This window comes from Apodemus sylvaticus, chromosome 7 (genome assembly GCF_947179515.1).
Source record: "Apodemus sylvaticus chromosome 7, mApoSyl1.1, whole genome shotgun sequence".
Taxonomy (NCBI): domain Eukaryota; kingdom Metazoa; phylum Chordata; class Mammalia; order Rodentia; family Muridae; genus Apodemus; species Apodemus sylvaticus.
In genome coordinates, this window is record NC_067478.1 from 98052896 (window position 1) to 98072234 (window position 19339).

A 19339-nucleotide genomic window follows, 5' to 3' on the forward strand; every position below is an offset into this window, starting at 1 on the left:
GAGACTGCAAAGAGGAGTGTGGACAGACTCAGTAGGGTAGAGCCGCCTGGTGTGGGCTGGTTGCCATTTTATTCAGGACGTCAGGACAGCCTTTGTAATCTCTCGCCCTTCATGAGGGACTGGGGCTTGCTACTGATGTTCTCTGAGCAGTCCATCACTGGAAACATTTCATCTGCTCTGTAGTAGCTCCGTCAGCCTCTGACTGGGTCCTACTAAAGATCTGTGAGTGGGTAAAAGCCTTCTGTGGGCTTAGATGACCTTGATCCAGCCTCTTATCTCCCTAGTCTTTCCTGTGGCAATCCTGCCTGCGGGAGGCAAGTCCTTGAGCAAACACCTCCTCTCACTCACACCCCCACCCCCACCCCCACCCCCCTCTGTTCTTTCCACAGCAGGCTACACTCTGTCATCCCCAGTGTGTGTTTAGTATAGACCTGTGTATACAGAGGTGACCGGCGTGCCCTGGCTGAGGCAGCTGCAGGATGCTTAGCTCAGATATCCTGGCAGTTCTTTGGGTTTAGGCCCAGTGCCAACCAGAGCCTCTGCCTGGAATTAGCCCCATGTGGCTACTCACAGTTAACAATGATTGATGCGTATTGATGAGTCACTTCCTTGCCCACACGATGGCTCCGGTGGCTCCTCGCTATGGCTCACCGGCATTCTCTCTGCGCCCGATTTATACTCTCTCCGGACTCGGGGTACATGATAAAGAAGAGAGTGGTGGCGCACGCCTTTAATCCCAGCACTTGGGAGGCAGAGGCAGGCAGATTTCTGAGTTCGAGGCTAGCTTGGTCAACAGAGTGAGTTCCAGGACAGCCAGGGAACTCACTCTACACAGAGAAACTCTGTTTCGAAAAAACCAAAACAAAAAGCAAAAAAAACCAAACCAAAACAAAAAAACAAAAAAGAGAGTATTCTTATGTGGGACATTCACAGCCATTCCTCTTGAGTTCAGAAGAGGGAGGGTGCTGCTCTGTCAGTTGTGACAGAGAGAAGTGAGGAGGCGGGAGACTGTCCGAGCCTGAGGAGCATTGTTCCGCTTGGGAGGCCTTGTTGGGAGGCCATGTGCTGACAGCTGTCTTTCCCATCTAGGACTGCGCAGTCCAGCCGGTGCCACCTCCCAGCAGCGTTTGCTCACAGATTCCTTTGGCTCAAGGTCTTTTATTTTCTCCTCTCTTTTGTAAAAGTCGAGGCAAGGTGTCCTAGTTTCATTTCAGTTGCTGTGATTAAAATATCCTGATATAAAGTGACCTGGGGTGGGGTTATTTTAGCTCACAATTCCAGATTCCCAGTTCCCCACAGCTCCTCACTGTGGGGAAGTCACAGTGTCAGGAGCCGGGACAACTGGGCACATCACATCCACAGGTAAGAGCGGAGAGAATGAGTGCATGTGTGCTTACTGATCGTCTGGCTTCTCGCCTTTCCCTCAGTCCAGAGCCCCAAACCAGGAATGGAGCCGCCCACATTCAGCCTGAGTCTTCCCACACCAGTGAGATCACTTAAGACAATTCCCTATAGCAGTGGTTCTTTCTCAACCTTCCCAATGCTGTGGTCCTTTAATGCCTCATGTTGTGGTGACCCCCTCAACCATAACATTAGCTGCTACTTCATAACTGTGATTTTGCCATTGTTGTGAATTGTAATGTTAATAGCTGATAAGCGACCCCTATGAAAGGGTCATTCAGCCACCTAAGAGGTTGAGAAACAACTGCAGTACGGGCATGCCCACAGCCCGCTCTAGGAAAGCCCTCATCAAAACTCTCTTCCTAGGTGATTTTTGTGTGTGTGTGTGTGTGTGTCAAGTTGACACTTAACACTAACAACCACACCAAGTCTCATGTAGCTCAGATTGCCCTCAAACTGACTATGTAGCAGAAGATGACCTTGAACTTCAGATCTTTCTGCCTCTTTCCTCAAGTGGTGAGGTCACAGATGGATATTTCCACACTCAGTGTATGTGGTATTAGGGATTCCACGTGGGGCCTCATGCATTCTAGGCAAGCATTCTACCACAGTCTGTGCATCCCCGGCCCCTTTCTTTAAAATAAATCCTGGAATTTGTTCTGTCTTTTGAGTGGAAAGGAAGTGTATCTACATTGCTAGGTAACGTCTGTGGAGGATCCTAGAGGGTCTTTCTAGAACCTATGTTCCACAGGGCTGTTTGTACATGTCTGAGGAGAGGCTGTCGTCTAGTTGGCATGAGTCATGTAACTACCTCACTGTGCACCATTACCCAGTTCTACTGTAAACAAAAGTTGTTCAGCAGAACTGCTTTCTTTCAGATCTGATTGATATAAGCTTCCCAAGTAACTGGCAGCCGTCTCTGTATTATTGAGTATCTGCTGTGCAGGGAATTAAGGAGGCTCCAGCCGACAGGCTCTTGCTAATGCCCACAGACCGTCGGGGAAGAGGGACATGCATGTAGACAGTTGTGATACTGACACAGGCCCACTGGTGGGCTGTGTGACCATAGTGGTGAGGCCGTGAGAGGGACCCGTGCAGACCTGGTCACATGGACCCCTCTCACATCACAGAGGGTCACAGAGATAGAATCCTTCTCCTGAGTTCCAGGGGATATATAGAAGTTGTGTTGCAGTAACTAGGCACCGGTAGGTAACAGGGGGCTCAGTAGGGATGGCCCTGAGTGGCCTGGAAGAGGTCTGTGGATCGTGTTCTGGAGACTGGAAGTTCCCTGGCACTGGAGAACATTCTTAAAAATTGCAGCAGAAGACTGTTTTGTATCTACTGTCTGGCCCTTCAAGGACTAAAACTGGGGCTTATGCTTTCTATTTTCTTTCTTTTCTTTAAAATTTTTTTTCGCTTTCTATTTTCTTAATAAAATTTTTTTGACATTTTATTTTTTTGTATTTTTATTTTATTATGGCTATGTGTGTGCACACATGCTTGTACCATAGTGTACAGGTGTGGGTCAGAGGATTCCTTGTGTGTTTTGGGGGTCAGACTCAGGCCATCAAGCTTGGCAGTAAGTGCCCGTATCTATAAGCCGTCTTGACAGCCCCATATGTACATCTAATAAATCTATGCTATTGATTCTGTCTTTTTTCCTGCCATGTGTATAGGTGTGAGCTGTGTGTTCACATCTGTGTACACGTTTGAATCTATGTAGGTGCGCATGTGTGCCGATGCAGATGCCCGTGCCTCGTGTACTCGTGGAGGTCAGAGGTTGATGGTGGGTGTTTATTTCTTGAACTGAGAGCATGTAGATTCAGCTATGGTAGCTAGCCAGCCTGCCCTGGGGATCGCTGACCTCTGTCTCCTGGGCCACTTTTTGACGCAGATCCCAGGGATCGGAACTCTGCTTGGCCCTTTTGCCATACGGCCGGCCGCTGTTATCTCCTGAGCCATTTTTCCAACTCTAAATAGCTGTGATATTCCTAAGGACTCGGATGGTGTGATCGAATCTAACAAGTGCAAATGGAGCAGGACTAGAAACCAGCATGGGTCCAGAGCAGGGAAGGACAAGGACACTCAGGGACACTCAGGAGGAGGCCCCAGCTGGGCTGCAGGGCTCATAATGGTGATACAGAGAGGAGGGACCGTAGGGTGACCCCGGGTCCTACCAGAGTGACGAGCGCTTAGTGGAGCCTTCGTTAATGAGGGCAGGATGTTGACTGCATAGGAGGGGAGCTTATGTGGAAGAAGGCATGCTCAGTTGGGTCTATCGGGCACACTCTAGGTGCCAGGAACTGTTTAGGCATTTTACATACATTACCTCAAATCTTCACAAGACAGAAAACCATGCTCTCTGGTTCTAGCATCTGGGTTCTTAGCAAGTTACTGTCTGGGTCCTGAAATTTGAAGTACTTATAACTTCCTAGTAATACATCTAGGAAAAGACACAGTGGCAGTGGTGTGTCTGGACCTTCAAGCCTTCAAAATCTTCTGGCTAAAAATGCCCATTGTATCCAGCCTCCACCTCTGCTAGCATTAGGATTCTCATTCCTCTGGTCAGGAGCAGTGGGGCATTTTCCTTAGCCCCTGAGCAGAGGTTTCCTTGCCTGGAAATTGTGACTCACAGCTCCTCCGCGTTAGGTGTGTGAGAACTGGGAGGCATCCCATTTATCATGTGCCCACTGCTGTTGCCAGGACGGGAAAGGATTCCAAGCAGAGCTGTATTAGCATTCACAGATAGCATGGAGGGATGGGGAAGAAGTATGCTATGCAGACCTGGACAGCATAGACAGGCGGGAAAGCATGGCCAGAGCTGGGGCAGGGTGTGTGTGAAGAGCCAAGAATGGAGGGAGAGTGGAAAGGGACCAGACGTCCCATGGGAGGGCCAGGGAGGAAAGGGGACTTACAGGTTGTTGCCAGTGTCGCACGGTAACTCCATGGAGTCTAAAAAGCACTGCCCACCAGCACTGGCTTTCGGGGCAGTCCTCCCACTCCCTGACCCTGTGTAATGTGTGTGAAGTTCGCTCCCTTCTTTCCCAGCCTGCCTTCTCTGGGCTGCTGGCCATGAGACTTCCCGTGGATGCAGGTTCCTGCCCCCTGACCTGGCTCTCTCCCCAGAAGGCAGGATGTGTTGTGCTCAGGGTCCTAGGTGGGCTTGCCTGACCTTCCTCACCTGCCAACTGTCCCACAGAGCCACACAAGTGAGTGTGGGGCAGCTCGTGCTGGCCTTACACGTGGCTCTGGCCGCTCAGCCTCCACCCAACCCCTTCCTCACTTTGCCTCCCCTGTCAGGCTGTCCCTGACATTGTTGTCTCTGCACTGCTGCTTTCCTTGGGAGCCTCCATCAAGCAGGCTCTGGGACAGCCCTCTTACGTGCATGTCCCCGTTAGAGTCTTCCCAAGAGCCTAATGCACAGATCTTAGGAGACTGTTTTGGGAAGGAGGATTCAGGTGCTTGCCCAGGGTGGAAGGGAGTCAGGGAGGTGCTGAGGAGGTACTGTCATTCTCCAGAGCTCATTCACGATTTGTGACTGTGTGGTGTCACTCTCCAGTGGGACTGTGTGCCTCAGGGCAAGGGACAGTCATGGAGGCCATGTTTGTGATACCCCAGGACTCTCCATGGTAGAAGCGATTCAGTCTCTTCCCTCTGTTTCTGGGAGGCTTCAGTCAGCTTTGCTGGCTTTTTCCTCTGCTAGCACATGCCCAGAGATGCCTCTGGTGGCAGGGGAAATGCTTCTGGAAGAATCTTAGCCCACCAGCTTGTGTGTGACTCAGCCACAGGTACTTTGTGAAGAACCCATCTCCAAGTTGAAGGGCTCTAGCAGGTCGGGGCATGGACAGCTTGGCAGTGGCAGACCTTACCCTCTCTCCCTTGTAAGCCATAGGTTGCATCCCTAAAGCTAGCCAACGAGCTCTTAGTCTTTTATTTGGATACTTCCTTCTCCTAAGGCTGACCACCAAGGTTCAGATATCAAAGTCCTGAAGTACTTAGTTAACATGCCTCATCAAAACCTACCACTACACCATAGCCCATTCTGACACAGACCTCTCCCTTTTCCTCTTGGAAAATCACACCCACAAGGTCACTTACTGCCTGATCTCTGCCTGAGTCAGAAATCAGGCACTGTACTTTTCTTCCCTGCTTAATAAAGGAAATAGTGTTTGTTTTTTGTTTTTTTTGGGGGGGGGTTGGATTTGGTTTTTTTGAGACAGGGTTTCTCTGTATAGCCTTGACTGTCCTGGAACTCACTCGGTAGACTAGGCTGGCCTTGAACTCAGAAATCTGCCTACCTCTGCCTCCCACAGTGCTGGGATTACAGGCGTGCACCACCACCGCCTGGCTAAGGAAATAGTGTTAATAAAAGGAAATATATGAAAACAGGTGTTTGGGTGTGGCTTGTGCCTAACCCTTGGGGGTCAGGAGGGAGTACCCAGTGGTGTGCAGTACCCTTCACAGGTAAATGTTCTCCTCTCCAGTCCTAGGGAGGCCCCTTGACTCACCGGCCTGTCCTGCAAAGTAGTTGTCGGGCCGGCAAGCCCCCTGGACTGAAGTGTCTCCTTGAGTAATTGTTGGGACCCCAGAAGCCAATGCATTCTTAGCTGATGTCCTCTTCTCCCTGCCTCCAGGCCAGCCCCCTGCTTTTGGCCTTTAGGAGACACTGCCTATGCCAGCACTTCTTAGAGAGGGAAGAGGATTGTAGCACCTTCCTTCCTCTAGTCAGGAGCCTGGAAATCCATCTGACTTGAAAGAAGAGAATGGCGTGGCCCCAGCTGCTCCTTCCATTCCATTCACCAGCTGCGTTGCTCTTGGAAGTGGTGCACTCCTGGGTGCAGATGGGCTCTCCCAGCTAAGGAAATAGAGAAAAACCAGAGGCATCTGGGCTCTTGCATGCTATGAGCTCGGGAGCACCTCAGCCTACCCTCCTTGAAGTCTGATGTCCTCACAGAGGACCCCCAGATGTACCTGTGATGTCCTCAGAGTCTGTTCGGGACTGGGGAAGGGTCCTCCAAAGACTGCAGGCTGCTAATCAGAAGGTAGAAAGACAGCTGGATGTCCTGTGAGAGTCTTATTGAGACATCCTATGCCTGTGTGGCTTTCTGTGTTGCTTTGACTTGTCAGCAAGGCCTGCTGCTACATTGCATACCAACTCCACACCTTAGTTCTCTCACACTCACTGGCCTATAGAAGCAGAGGCATCACTGCACTGTGGCTGTCTGCCATTGCAGAAAGAAACTTCTGGGCCCTTGTCTTCCTCAAAGTCCTCATCTCCCTGCCTTGTTAGACACTGGAGAGGTGAGTACAGGGGCAAGCAGGGTGTGTATTTGTCTATGTTGAGCATGAGAAACCTAAGGGGCCCAGCCCTGTGTGAGCTCCAAGGCCTGTATGATGACAGCGATAACCAGGAGCCAGCTATGATGGAAGTGGAGAGTCTTCTAAAGCCAGCGAGTGTCCACCCTGAGTTTGTGGCCATTTATAGCTGGACCATTTTTCTTGGAAGGTTGCAGTCAATGTAAGTGGATTTGTAAACTCTTTCTTTCTCTCTTTCCAGTGGGTATATAACATTCTTGACAAGAAGGCTGAAGCTGACCGGATTGTTTTTGAGAACCCAGATCCTTCCGATGGCTTTGTCCTCATCCCAGACCTTAAGTGGAACCAGCAGCAGGTAAAGACCAGGCGCTGGAGCACTCGAGCCTTGGAAGCTCCTGGTGCCATGCTGCCAGCCTAACTCTGTGGGCCCTGCCCCCTTACAGCTCTGATTACTGTTATCCAGTGCTTAGCTACTGTAGACAACCATGTTTGCTTCCGTGGGTCAACCTAAAGCCTCTTCTGACTCTGCTCTTTGCCAAAAGGCATCATGGGGTGATGTTTGCCTCCGCGGCTATAGGCAAAGTCCTGTGTCCCCTCGGGCAGCCCTGCACCTGGACATTCAGGGTTAAACCCTAATTGCTCCTGGGAAGGAACTAGGTGTGGACAGGAAGAACTGCCTCCTGAGACTCTTAAAGAGTGAAAAGCTTGGGACAGCAGGCAGACTCCAGCCTAGGGATCTCAGAGAGCCCTGTTTTATTCAGTACCTCAGCTCCTTGACTTGTGAGGGCAGTGAACTTCATTGCTCCTTTAGAAGCTGTCAGCATCACCAGCTGTAAGATAGGTCATATCTGAGCTTCTGGTTCTTCTTGTACTGGGGCGAGGATCCAGGGAAGGATCAAGGAGATGGAGAAACTGCAGCTTTGAGGAGCCTTCCTGATACTTGCTCACCGCCCCTCCTGGAAACATTGTTCTCCCTTTCTCCTCCTGTCTCTTTCTCTGAGGCTCAAATGTTAAGGTGCCAAGCATACTAGGCGAGAGCTCTAGCCATGAGCTGCCTCTCTAGCCTTAGAAGTATGTTATTTATTATCCCCACACCGGTGGCCCTGAGCGTATTCATTTGTTCTTCTTTTCATTCATTCAACAAATATGTAGCAAGTATCTAATGTTGCTAGCAGTTATGCCTTCCCAGGTCACGCTCCCCTTACTCCTTGCTTTGTTGACACAGGGGTCTTGCTCTGTAGCCCAGGCTAACCTCAATCTTGTGATTCCCAGCCCCCCTGAAATGTGTGCCACTGGACCAGACTTCCTCAGTTCTATCGAGAAATTGCTTATATGTTCTTTCATGATTCACTTTTTTGTTGTTATTGCATGCCCATAGTTAAAATAGATCTAATACAAAGGCTGCGTAGGAAGAGGAGGTTCTCTCACTCCACATTCCTCAGATCCCCTTCTTCAGAAACCACTACTGTTACCTCATCTTCACTTCCAGAAGGAATTCTTATATAGTGTGGATATAAATGCTTATGCGTGGGCACACAGTACATTTTCAGTTCACACAGCCTAGGCTCCTTGGCCCTCTCAGACCAGGAATCTTTCCTTCAAGTCCCTAGAGGTTAAAGTGAAGCTAACAACTCCTGCCGTTCCCAGAAAACTTAGATTTTTTTTTCTCCTGCTTTATAAGCCGTCTCCCCAGAGTGACCGATAAGCCACCTCATGGAGTATCGGTCTCAAGACTCACCTGTCCTTGTCTAGTGTTTCAGCTCGGTTCTCTGTGCCAGGAGGATCTTTGCCTGCCTGCAGAAATCCTTTCCTCATGTCTGATATCAGAGAATGGTTCCCTTTTCTCTCACCTATCCTGTGAGCTGACAGCAGCGGGCTCCATGCCTCATTCCATGCCAGTGGAGCAGGAGATACCAGTTAGTGCGGTGTTCGGGATTTGTTCACCGACAGCTTTTATTATTCTGAGTGTCCTGTGATAGTGGCACATTCTTCAGCCAAAACATATGCTCAAAATCAAGCCCTGTTATTTCCTGGTTTCCCCTTGGACTAAGTACGTTACCTGGGCACAAGAGGAGAAGGGAGAATCCAGGTGGGACTTGTCATAAAAGAAAGGCATGGTGGGCAGAACTCACATGGTAGCTTTGGGCACAGCCGAGGTTCCTGTAACTCTGGTGGGAAGAATGATTACCACGAAAAGAATGACATACTTGGACACCAGACATCATAGGGATGCTCTCATCCCCAGTTCTTACATTAGGACTCTGGGGATTTGGCCGGGTGACTCATGGTCCCCAAATTATCTCCTTGAGGAATCTAGCAGGTCAGATCTCAGGACCAGGGGCTGCTGCATTCTGTCTGGATTTGGCTCCGCAGCCTGGCACGTGGGTGTGATAACCAAGCAAGGCCAAGGTTTGGGGAGCAGGGAGGGTTTTCCGGGCAAGAGAAGAGTTCATTTGCTCTCTGGCACAAGATTTTGTTGACACTGGTTCTTTGCTCTGTTGTGACCTCTCGGTCTTCAGCCAGGCTCCATTTACAGGAAGGACTGCAGGAAAGGTCTTCTGTGAACCACTGAGATAGGAAGAGAGAGAACTGGCTGACAGGCCCCAGGGCGCTTCCTCCGTGTGTCCCCCCCACCCCCATCCCTGCATGCACCTTTGAGCTGCTACCCTCTCTGAACCTTCACTCTCATAGTTCTCTCCAGATCCAGATCCCCTGCCTTCCCTCAGAGGACATTCTGGTCCCCAGCCAGCTGGAGTCCTCCCTCTTATGTGCTGATCACTGTGTGTCATGGGGAAGTAGCTCTGTAGTAGAGATTGTGATAGGCTTGCAGAAGACCCTGGGTTCTGTCCTCAGTACTAAACCAAAAAGCTGCCATGCTTTTAGACACACCGTCTTATTTCCTACAGGAGAATGACATGCACGTAGGCCAAGTTGTAAGGTCTTCAGGACAAAGACTTTTGTGCTTGGCTTTCTGAACTTGCCCATCTCTTCCTGTCCATTCTGTGGTGTATGTAGACATTCCCAGATGGAAAATTTTGTTTCATAGTTTTTTTTTTGCTTTCTCTTTTTTTTTTTTTTTTTTTGAGAAAGGGTCTTGCTGTATAGCCCAAAGTGACTTTGAACCCTCAGTCCTCCCGCTTGAGTGCTGGCATTACAGGTGTGTGCCACCACACCTAGCTCCAAAGAATACACAGAAATCCTGTTCTTTAGCTATTCCTCGTCATCCAGGGCAGACAGACACCGATAGTACCCACTCATTGGTTTTGCTGTGGGGTCTCCTGGACTGGCCCTGGGGGGTAGGAGTGCCCTGGCTGGTCGCCTCCTTGCTAAGACCAGCATTGTCAGGTTTCTCCTGGGGTCTCCCCACAGCTTGATGACCTGTACTTGATCGCCATCTGCCATCGCCGGGGCATCAGATCACTTCGAGACCTCACTGCAGAGCACCTGCCACTCCTGAGGAACATTCTCCGGGAAGGACAAGTGAGTTGTTCCCCAGTGTGGAAGCCCAGGCTTGCAGCACTTTCCAGTGTGCCCCGCCCCCCTTTCCTTACACTTCTCCATCTGCCTGGATTTCAGTCATGAATGCTACTAGAAGTCATAAATTAATTCCTAGGCAGTCCTGCCTGACACCCCAGCTCTAGTCCCACCTGCCTCTCCTTGCCCTCAGTCCTGCCCATCATCTGTAGGTCCCTCCACCCCACAGGCTTGTGTCCCTCCCATCCCAGATGTGTCTTCATGGCAACCACCGTGTGCCAGATGAGGTCCTTGGATATTGGTCACATGACTTTGACTTGTGTATATATACATACCTTCTCACCTAGACTGAAGGCTGGCTCAGTTATGCAGCACCTAATGCTCGGGAGGTACTTTCTATCTGGGACATTATGGGATGGCAAAAGGAGCCATCAGGGCAGGAGAGAGTGGGAAAAGATTGACTAACAGCTTGGGTCTGTGGTCCTGGCCTGCTGTTGTCTTGTCTCAGAGCCCTTGAAGAGCTTACTTTCAGACCTTAGGATCTGGTTGGGATTCCTTTTGAAGCCCCCACTGTACAAGCTAAGCCTTAGCCTTTTTTTCTGGACTATGTAAAGGCAACTGTCCTGCCAGGGGCCAACCGTTACAAGTTGCTCAACCAGGAAGTACTCCTCCCCTAGATACTGCCTCCCGTACCGATGGGCCCTGACTGCCTTCTCCACTTGGTACCCTTCTAGCCTCTTCCTTTATGGAGCCATTAGTTTCTCAAGTAGTCTTTAGGTACCCCCAGTGGCACAGAGTGGCCTTCTCTCAGGGAGGGACCTCCCCAGGAGCCCCCATCAGCTCTGCTTAACCCAGCAACATCCCCACCCCACTGCACTCCTGCCTCCTCCAATGCACACCCCCCCACCCTCCCATCCCCCAATCCCACCCCCCCACCCCCGTTCACCCTGCTGCTGTGATTCTCCATTGGTAGCACTGAAGATAGAATATGATCTGGGGCTAAATTCTGAGCCCACAGAGGCCTGAGGAAGGTGGTTGGGGAAAAGGAACCAGAACCAACTTGAGTGCTTTCTTCTTCTGCAAGGAGCCCTGTAGCGGTCTCAGAGCCCTTCCTGAAGTCTCTCCCGGCATCTTTCCCATTTACTAAGTTCCTAGCTCAGCCGCCTACTTAGTGCACAAGTGATCAATTGCTACAGGTCTGCAGTCTTGGGACTCTGGGCCAACTTAAGAGCTGGGACTCCTAGACTCCCAAAGCAAGAAGCCCATGTTTCCTGAGGCTTGGAGTGACTGAGGCTCATTTCCATTGAGGAATGGCTCAGCTTGGCTGTGTCACTGTATTTTCAAATATCTTAGAAGACCAAGATCTAGGGCAGGCGGGGCAGAGAGCTGGTTGGTTTTGTAGCCATCCCAGGGCAAGTGTAGCAAGGATGTGATGGTCCAGTTGTGGGGGTTGAAGGTTGGGTGCTGGCTCCTTGGCAACATGACTTTTTCATCACTGTCCTTCCTTATCAGGAAGCCATCCTGAAGCGCTACCAGGTGACAGGCGACCGGCTGCGAGTATACCTACACTACCTGCCCTCTTACTACCACCTGCATGTGCACTTCACTGCCCTGGGCTTCGAGGCCCCCGGCTCAGGCGTGGAGCGGGCACACCTGCTGGCTCAGGTGATCGAGAACCTGGAGTGTGACCCCAAGCATTACCAGCAGCGCACTCTTACTTTTGCCCTCAGGACCGATGACCCCCTGCTTCAGCTCCTGCAGAAGGCCCAGCAACCCTGAGCTGCTGAGAGAGTCTGAAGAGAGGAACTAGTGGGTCGGGCTTGGGGTAGCTTGGGCTGGGTTTTTATCTCTAAGGGATTTTCCTAAAATGTATTTTGTAGTTTCTTGGCCTTCAGCAAAGGTCAAGTGTGAGATGTTTTTTGTACCGGTTTGTTCCTCACATGCGAATAAAGAACTTTCTTATTGGTGAGGACTGGCGGTGTAGCCTGGTGGGGTGGGAGGGTGGGGGAAGGGGAGTTGGCAGAGCTGGTAGGGACCTCTTGGGAAGGGTGAAAAGTTTCAGAGTGTCGTCACAGCTGGTGAGTCACAGCTTCCTGGAAGGTTCAAGGACTTCCTCCATCTCCTTAGGCTCTCTGTACCTGCTGATTCCCTTGTCCCAAGTCTGTCCTGCTCCCTGCACATGCCTTCCAAATCTCCTGCCATGTTCCTCTCCCCATAACCCTCCCTTTGGACAAGTTCACTCCCACTCTTAAAACCAAATTCAAAACCTTTCCGGAAATAGTCTGTGAAGGCTTTCGAGGCCACTTCCTCCTTCCCTCCGAGTAATGAGGTTACACCCTGTGTGTGTGTGTCGAGGCTGTTGATAAGTTCATGAGGGGGCTGGGGATAGATGCCTGGCATTGGTAACATTTTCCTGAGAATCAGATGATGCAAGCCTTCAAAGCCTGCCTTTGCTTCTGTTATTTGGTCAGCAGAACCCTGGCCTTGAGTTTGTTATCTAGGCAGAAAGACAAAACAAACTCATATGGGGCAGCCAGAAATTTCAAAACACTATCGGGGCAAAATGATATGGTTGCAGTAGAGGGTCTGGGGACCGTCTGATCAGCACTTCGCTTCGCAGAATCTCAAGGCTACAGACTTCGGGGTATAAGGGGCTGATGATCAGCCACGGAGCTGACAGGAGCCTATCTAAGAAGGGTGACAACTGCCACTGTTCACAACAGGGCCACACGTAGCCCCATGAGATCACTCTCCAGCACAAAGGGCAATTGTATCCTCCTGCCAGAGCAGAACTAGTGTTTACTGTTGGGCAGGGGAAGGCTAAAGATACTATGCCTGTTCTGGAAGCTCTCTTCTGAGATGCAGGATGTTGGACTCCAAAGTGACCAGGAGGAAAACATGAGGAAGACGGATGGCCGTGACCCTGCATCCCCTGGCCTGAGAACTAAGAGCTTTGATTCAGTGCCCAACTGTTATATTTGCAAGCGAGTCCCTCAGTGGGAGCCCTGATCCTGTCACTTGCTCTAGGCTCACACTGCCTATGGTGGTGAGTACTTGGACCTCGGTGCCCCCGAGAGAGTCTCTATTTGAAAAAAAGAGGATTGGAGTGAATGGTCAGAACCTGAGACCACTGTAGCCTCCACAGGGTCCAAGTGAGGCACGATAAAGCTACCCCTGTGCTAACCCAGCCTTCTCTGCAATTCAAGCACCCCAGCATTGAGGTATATACCCAGCCACCACAAGGATTTGCAGTTATTCTGGTGGCAACCAAAGCAGGTGTGCCTGTTACAAGTGTAGGCCAGATCTGGTCATGACTGCCGCAAAAACTAGTGGTTTCCTGAACAGAAAGCAAAAGCTCTCCTGGGCATGGTTATGTTCCAGTGCTGAGGGTTCTCGGAGAGAAGGCAGAGAACTTTTCTTCGAGCAGCACACAGCTTGCAGGGCAGATTCCTGGGTCTCACTTACTCCTTCTCCAGGTACCAGGGTAGAAATGGCGCTGAATGTTCTCTGGAGCCTGGAGGGGGGGTGGGGTTAGTGGGAGATACACACTGCTGAGGTGCCAATGCGGCCTCTCCAGAACACACAACCCCTCACAATGTCATGTGCTCCTTGTTCCCCATGCCAGCTGTGCTGCTTGTGAGTTGAGGCTCGCACACAGGCTGACTTTTGTGTTGTATGCTATAATCTCACAGTGTCTGGCTTGGGTGGGGCAGACTGAAGGCTGGATATACAACCCAGAGGGAAAGAACAGTCTGCTTATTCATGTGGACAGGTTAGCGAGGTCATGGGGTCATGGTTGCAAGGGTTGAAATTAAGCCTGGGAAGGCCAGGTATTCCTCCTCCCTAGGGCAGAGACCTGTGCTCTAGATAACCTTCTGGGCTCTCCACTCTTAACCCATCCTATCTTCCTTTTGGCTTATTCTGCAAGGAGATGCCTCTCTGGGATAGTGACAATATACCTTATTTACCTGATACCATAGAGATATCCTTCCAGGACTTGCTGCTTAATTTTTTTTATACTTGGAAGGACCAGCGTCTGCCTAAGGTCTGGCAAGGGTCCCTTCAGAGTCAGCCAGTTCTCTTCACTGTCCTCCAAAAATGACTGCCGCTTTCCCCCTAGAGCCCAGTACCCCATCCCCATCTCTGAGCTCCCAAGGTCTCATCTCACCGAGGTTCCTGCTGGGCGGCCTGGCTGCAGTCTGGTGATAAGATCCTAACAATACCCTTTATGTCTTTGTGGATTACCCTCACTGACAGACTCCGACACGACTTGTCTGGGTCTTCACATACTTGGCTTCTTTCATTCTTGCTCTATCTGTTGGCTTGTTGCCTTTCCTTTTGGACTGTGAAGACTTCGAAGGTCAGAACCTCTTACCATTATTCTAGCTTCCCAACCTCTGGGGTTCTGACAGGATAAAACAGAATTTTAAGGCAAGTCAACATTGGGACCATTTACATTTGTATAACAAATCATTTTGCGGAGCACTCTCCCTGTTTTACAGATAAACCAATGCTCAGTGCCTCCTGACAGGGCAAATGGCCGCCCCAGGAAGCTGAAACTTCTACCCTGGGGCCTGTGGAACTCTGCACACTAAATGTGGAGAACACAGGCATGGAACAGGGCCTGAGTTCCCAGACCAGGGCAGAGGTAACTCTACTTCAGTCTTTCCTCCTACTGTCACTCTAGAGCACAGTGTCCTGTCTCCTGGGACCAAGCTTCCCGAGCAGAATGCATTACACTTAGCCCTGCCTGAGCATTGCAAAGGCCAGCCCCGCCCTGACAATTAGATTCTCACGTGCATGCTGGGGCCATGGCAGATGTCCCTTCCCAGATAAATCAGGAAAATAAATGGCTTTTAGCCTCTACTGCCTGGCCTTTCTCTTCTGGCCTGGCTGGAGAGGAGAAGCAGAAGGACACATGGCTGCCGTGCCTCCTTAGCTCCTCTGGGTACTCCAAAGCCCTCTCAGGGAGCAAGACTGTCAGCACAGAGCCAAGAGAAAAAATATATTCAAGCTCCATTTTGCATGTCCAGGTTGAATACACGGCTCTAAAATTAGAAACAAGGATCACACATATTTGAAAACATTTCTCTCCTGATAGTTCCTTATCCAGAGCACTTGAATAGTCTTTATCTTGGTGGGCCGGGGATTGTGATGTCAGGACACATCAGCACAAGGCCCAACTCTGGATGTTCAAGTATCGCAGGGGGTATAAGATTGTCAATACAAATCCTTTATGCTGTCACCTGTACATTACTTATGTGTAAACACTTGTTATTCTGCTTTATTAGGCAATATCAAGAAGAAAGTCTGGGGGCTGGAGAGATGGCTCAGCAGTTAAGAGCACTGACTGCTCTTCCAGAGGTCCTAAGTTCAAATCCCAGCAACCACATGGTGGCTCACAACCATCTATAATGTGATCTGATGCCCTCTTCTGGTGTGTCTGAAGACAGCTATAGTGTACTTAGATATAACAATAAATAAATCTTTTAACTGGGCGTGGTGGTAGGCACGCCTTTAATCCCAGCACTTGGGAGGCAGAGGCAGGCTGGTCTACAGAGTGAGTTCCAGGATAGCTGGAGCTATACAGGGAAACCCTGTCTCGAAAAAAACCAAAACAACAACAACAACAAAATAATAATAATAATAAAAATAAAAAAATGAAATAAATAAATCTTTTAAGCTGGCTGTCCTGAGTTCAAATTCCCAGCAACCACATGATGGCTCACAACCATCAGTACAGCTACAGTGTACTCATATACATAAATAAATCTTTTTATGTATATGAGTACACTGTAGCTGTCTTCAGACATAAATCTTTAAAAGAAAAAAAGTCTATGCTTAAAATATTTTTCATATATACTTTTACAATTTTTATTTCCTTTATGGGTGTTTTTCCTGCATGTATGTCTGTGTACCACATTTGTTCAGTGACCATGGAGACCAATAGGGATATTGGCTCCCTCGCCTGGAACTGTACTTACATAGGCATTGAACCTGAGGCCTCAACAGTGTTCTTTAACAGTGAGTGTTCTTAATTGCTGAGCCGTCTTTCTAGCCCAATATATCTGTATCTGTTGTCAATCAATTGATACTGATACTGTAACACAATAATACTATGTAACACTATAGATTTTCCTTTTTACAGCTCAAATGATTGAACCCCCATGGCTTCATGTCTGCTAGGCAAGTATTCCGCCATTGAGTTACATTCCAGCCTTTTTCCTGAGAGAGAATTGGGGGGGGGGGACAGGGAAGAAGACAGATCTTAATAATTTATCCTCACTAGCAACTCTTTGCCACCCCAGTGCTGGGATTACAAATATGCAGCACCATATTCCACAGGTCCTCTGTGGAACATGGGTTCCCTGGATTAAAGTACTTTACCAACTGGACTCTCTCTCCAACTCTGATGGGTACTGTTCTGTCTGCTCCACTAGTCTGTCCTAGTCTGTTCGTCTTTGGGAGGCAAAGTAGTCGAATGGCTCCACTCTGCACCAGAGACAAGCATGTGCTGGAGCAACTTATATTCTGTCGATAAAATACGGATGACAGCCGTGCTTACTTTAACCGTGAGGCTTTGTTAAGGGGCTGGGGAGATGACTCAGAGGTTAGGAGTACTGGCCCCCCTCCAGAGTACCTGGGTTTGATTCCCAGCACTGGCATGGCAGCTCACAGTATCTGTAACTCCAGTTCCAGGGGATCCCATGCCTTCTTCTGAATTCCACAGGCAGCAGGCACTTATATGGTATACACAAGCATAGGTGCAGGCAAAGCATCTATACACATCATTTTTTGTTTTGTTTTTTTTTTTTTTTTTTGGATTTTTTGTTTTTTGTTTTGTTCTATTTTTTGTTTTTTTTTTTTTTATAATTTAAAAAAAAAAAGACTTTTAAGCAGAGTACCATTACTTAGTAAATTTTAGCTATTTTTTCTGCCATGAGAGCAATCCAAAAGGAAAGATTGGGGACTAGATACTTGCTATAGCCTCTGTATGTTAATATTCTAACACCTCAGGGGACAGTGTTAAAGGCATGGCTCTTGGGAAGTAATTAGATCATGACAGTCATATCCTCAATGGTATTAGTGTTATACCACCGTGCCCAGGTGTTTTTGAGACAGTGTCTATGAGCTAGGTTAGCCTAGTACTCCTGATGATCCTCCTGCCTCAGCCTTCTGAGTACTCGGGATTGCAGCCATGTTCCACTAGACCCAGCTTAGATTTTAAGGGAAAAAGCTGTGGTTAATCGATTTTGGCTCTGAAGGAGGGCAGGAGCTACATGCTTGGGATTTCTTCCAACCTAAAGGGTCCTGGAATGCATTTTAGCCCTGGCCTCTTGGCAAGTTTTTCACACTACAATAGAGATGTCTCCTGCTATTGAGATCCCTAAGAACGGTTCAACGCCATGGTCCAGCCTTATAAATCTGATAAAAATAGGAGCTGAAATACCATCCTGGAGTTGCTATTTTTAAACATGCCTGAGATGCTGGATTGGGTTTATTTCTTCCTCACATGGCATCTTGCTGTCCCTTCCTCCAGGATGTGAACGTGGCACATGTGAGGGACAGGAGCCAGACGTCTGGGAGAAGGCATATTTGTCAGGTAGCTGCCTGTCCAGCAGGAGCCTCGGGGGCAGGGCTCCGTGGCCCATATGCACCTGCCTCCTCTCACCTCTTCCTCCTCTGTCTCCTCCCTTTGTCCGAGGATGTTCCAGGGGTTGTCCCAGGAGTCAGGTGTTTGCCACATCTACCTAGGAGAACAGGAAAAGGCGAAAGAAGCAGCAAAGGATGGCGATGGAGGCGGTCTGCTGGCCAGCTGAGTAAGACTTACTTACTGCTGTTATTCTGAAGGTTGTCTAGGCTCACCTCATCAAGACAGCTAACCTCAGAAAGGAACAGGCCCCTGAGGCTAAGGCCCAGCCTGTTACATCCCTGACTCGTGGTAAGCAACTTGCAGTGCCCGGTTAAGGGGTACAGTGGGATTGGCAAGAACCTAGAACCCAGACGTCTAGGATGAAAGACTGCCTTTATGCCAGAATCGCTTCCTCTCTAACTCATAAGCTATAGGGGCTTCGAAGTGGCTGGCTCAGCTTCTGTCTATACTGTTAAGAAACTGTGTAATCATGGTTCTCAGAAGAGTGAGGCAGGAGGATCACAAGTTCCAGGTCAGCCTGGGCTACTTAGGAAGATTTTCTTTTAGGTTGGGGGAGGGGGGAGGTGGAAGAAGAAGAAAGTACAAGAGAAAAGTCATAAGCATAGTAAGCTAAAGGGGTTGATGGGGGGGGGGGGCTGGGATAGGCTGGGAGGTGTGCTGTGGCTCGGAATGCATTTTAGACATTTAAAAGGCATTTGTCTGTGTGTTTTGAACACATAGTTATATGCATCATATGGTGACTTCAGGACAAGTCCTCCATTGTCATATTCAATACTGATGATGCCCTTTGAGTAAGCTCAGAAAAGGAAAGCCAAGGAAAGCTATTTAGTTGGCAGAAGCAAGGCTCAGGTCTCCAGGAAAGCGTGCAGGTCTACACACACACACACACACACACACACAAACACACACACAAAGAGCTCAATTTTACGGTAGAAGGATTTTACCTTTGGTAAGAAGTGTGAACTTGTCTTTGTAACTAGTTTGGTGAAGACTTAGCCAGGTTTGAAGGCTGGGCAGCTGTTTCTTGGCTCAACTTGCCAGACCTATCTCAGTTGCTTTCTCCTGGGGCCATTTTTCTTTTGCAAAATATGAATCTTCCTTCTTTTTCCCTTGCCAAACACAGAGACAGTCACTGTATTCTCTATTCCCAGCTTAGCTCCAGACAAGGACATGATATGTAATAAATATTTGTTGAGTGACTAGGTGACTGACAGGCCAAAGACACCATTCAAATAAAACTAGGCTTTGGTGAGCTGCCAAAGAGCTTCCACCTATGCAAGGCATAATTCAGGTGGAAACAGTCCCTAGGAGGAGAAGCTGGAGGCCGCCTCTTCATTTTGTTTCGACAGAACAGAACTTGTGAATTGGAGGTTCCCAACACGTGAGACCTCCAGCTTCCCCTGACGATGACTTTACACTCCGTTAAAACCCTGGGCGCTTACTGTCAGTTATTCATATCTTACACTTAGTCACATCCTGTGCCGCCTGATTCTC

The 19339-nt window shown here is 49.2% G+C and overlaps 1 protein-coding gene across 1 annotated transcript in view; it reads left to right on the forward strand.

The window, feature by feature from the left end:
• The window catches only part of Dcps (decapping enzyme, scavenger), a 48730-nt gene extending 36570 nt beyond the window's left edge, over positions 1-12160 (forward strand). The window contains exons 4-6 of the mRNA XM_052188739.1: positions 6959-7072; positions 10087-10197; positions 11704-12160. Of these exons, the coding sequence (XP_052044699.1) occupies positions 6959-7072; positions 10087-10197; positions 11704-11970 (492 nt within the window). The 3' untranslated portion in view covers positions 11971-12160. The remainder of the gene's footprint in view (positions 1-6958; positions 7073-10086; positions 10198-11703) is intronic.
• Positions 12161-19339: the final 7179 nt, after the last annotated feature.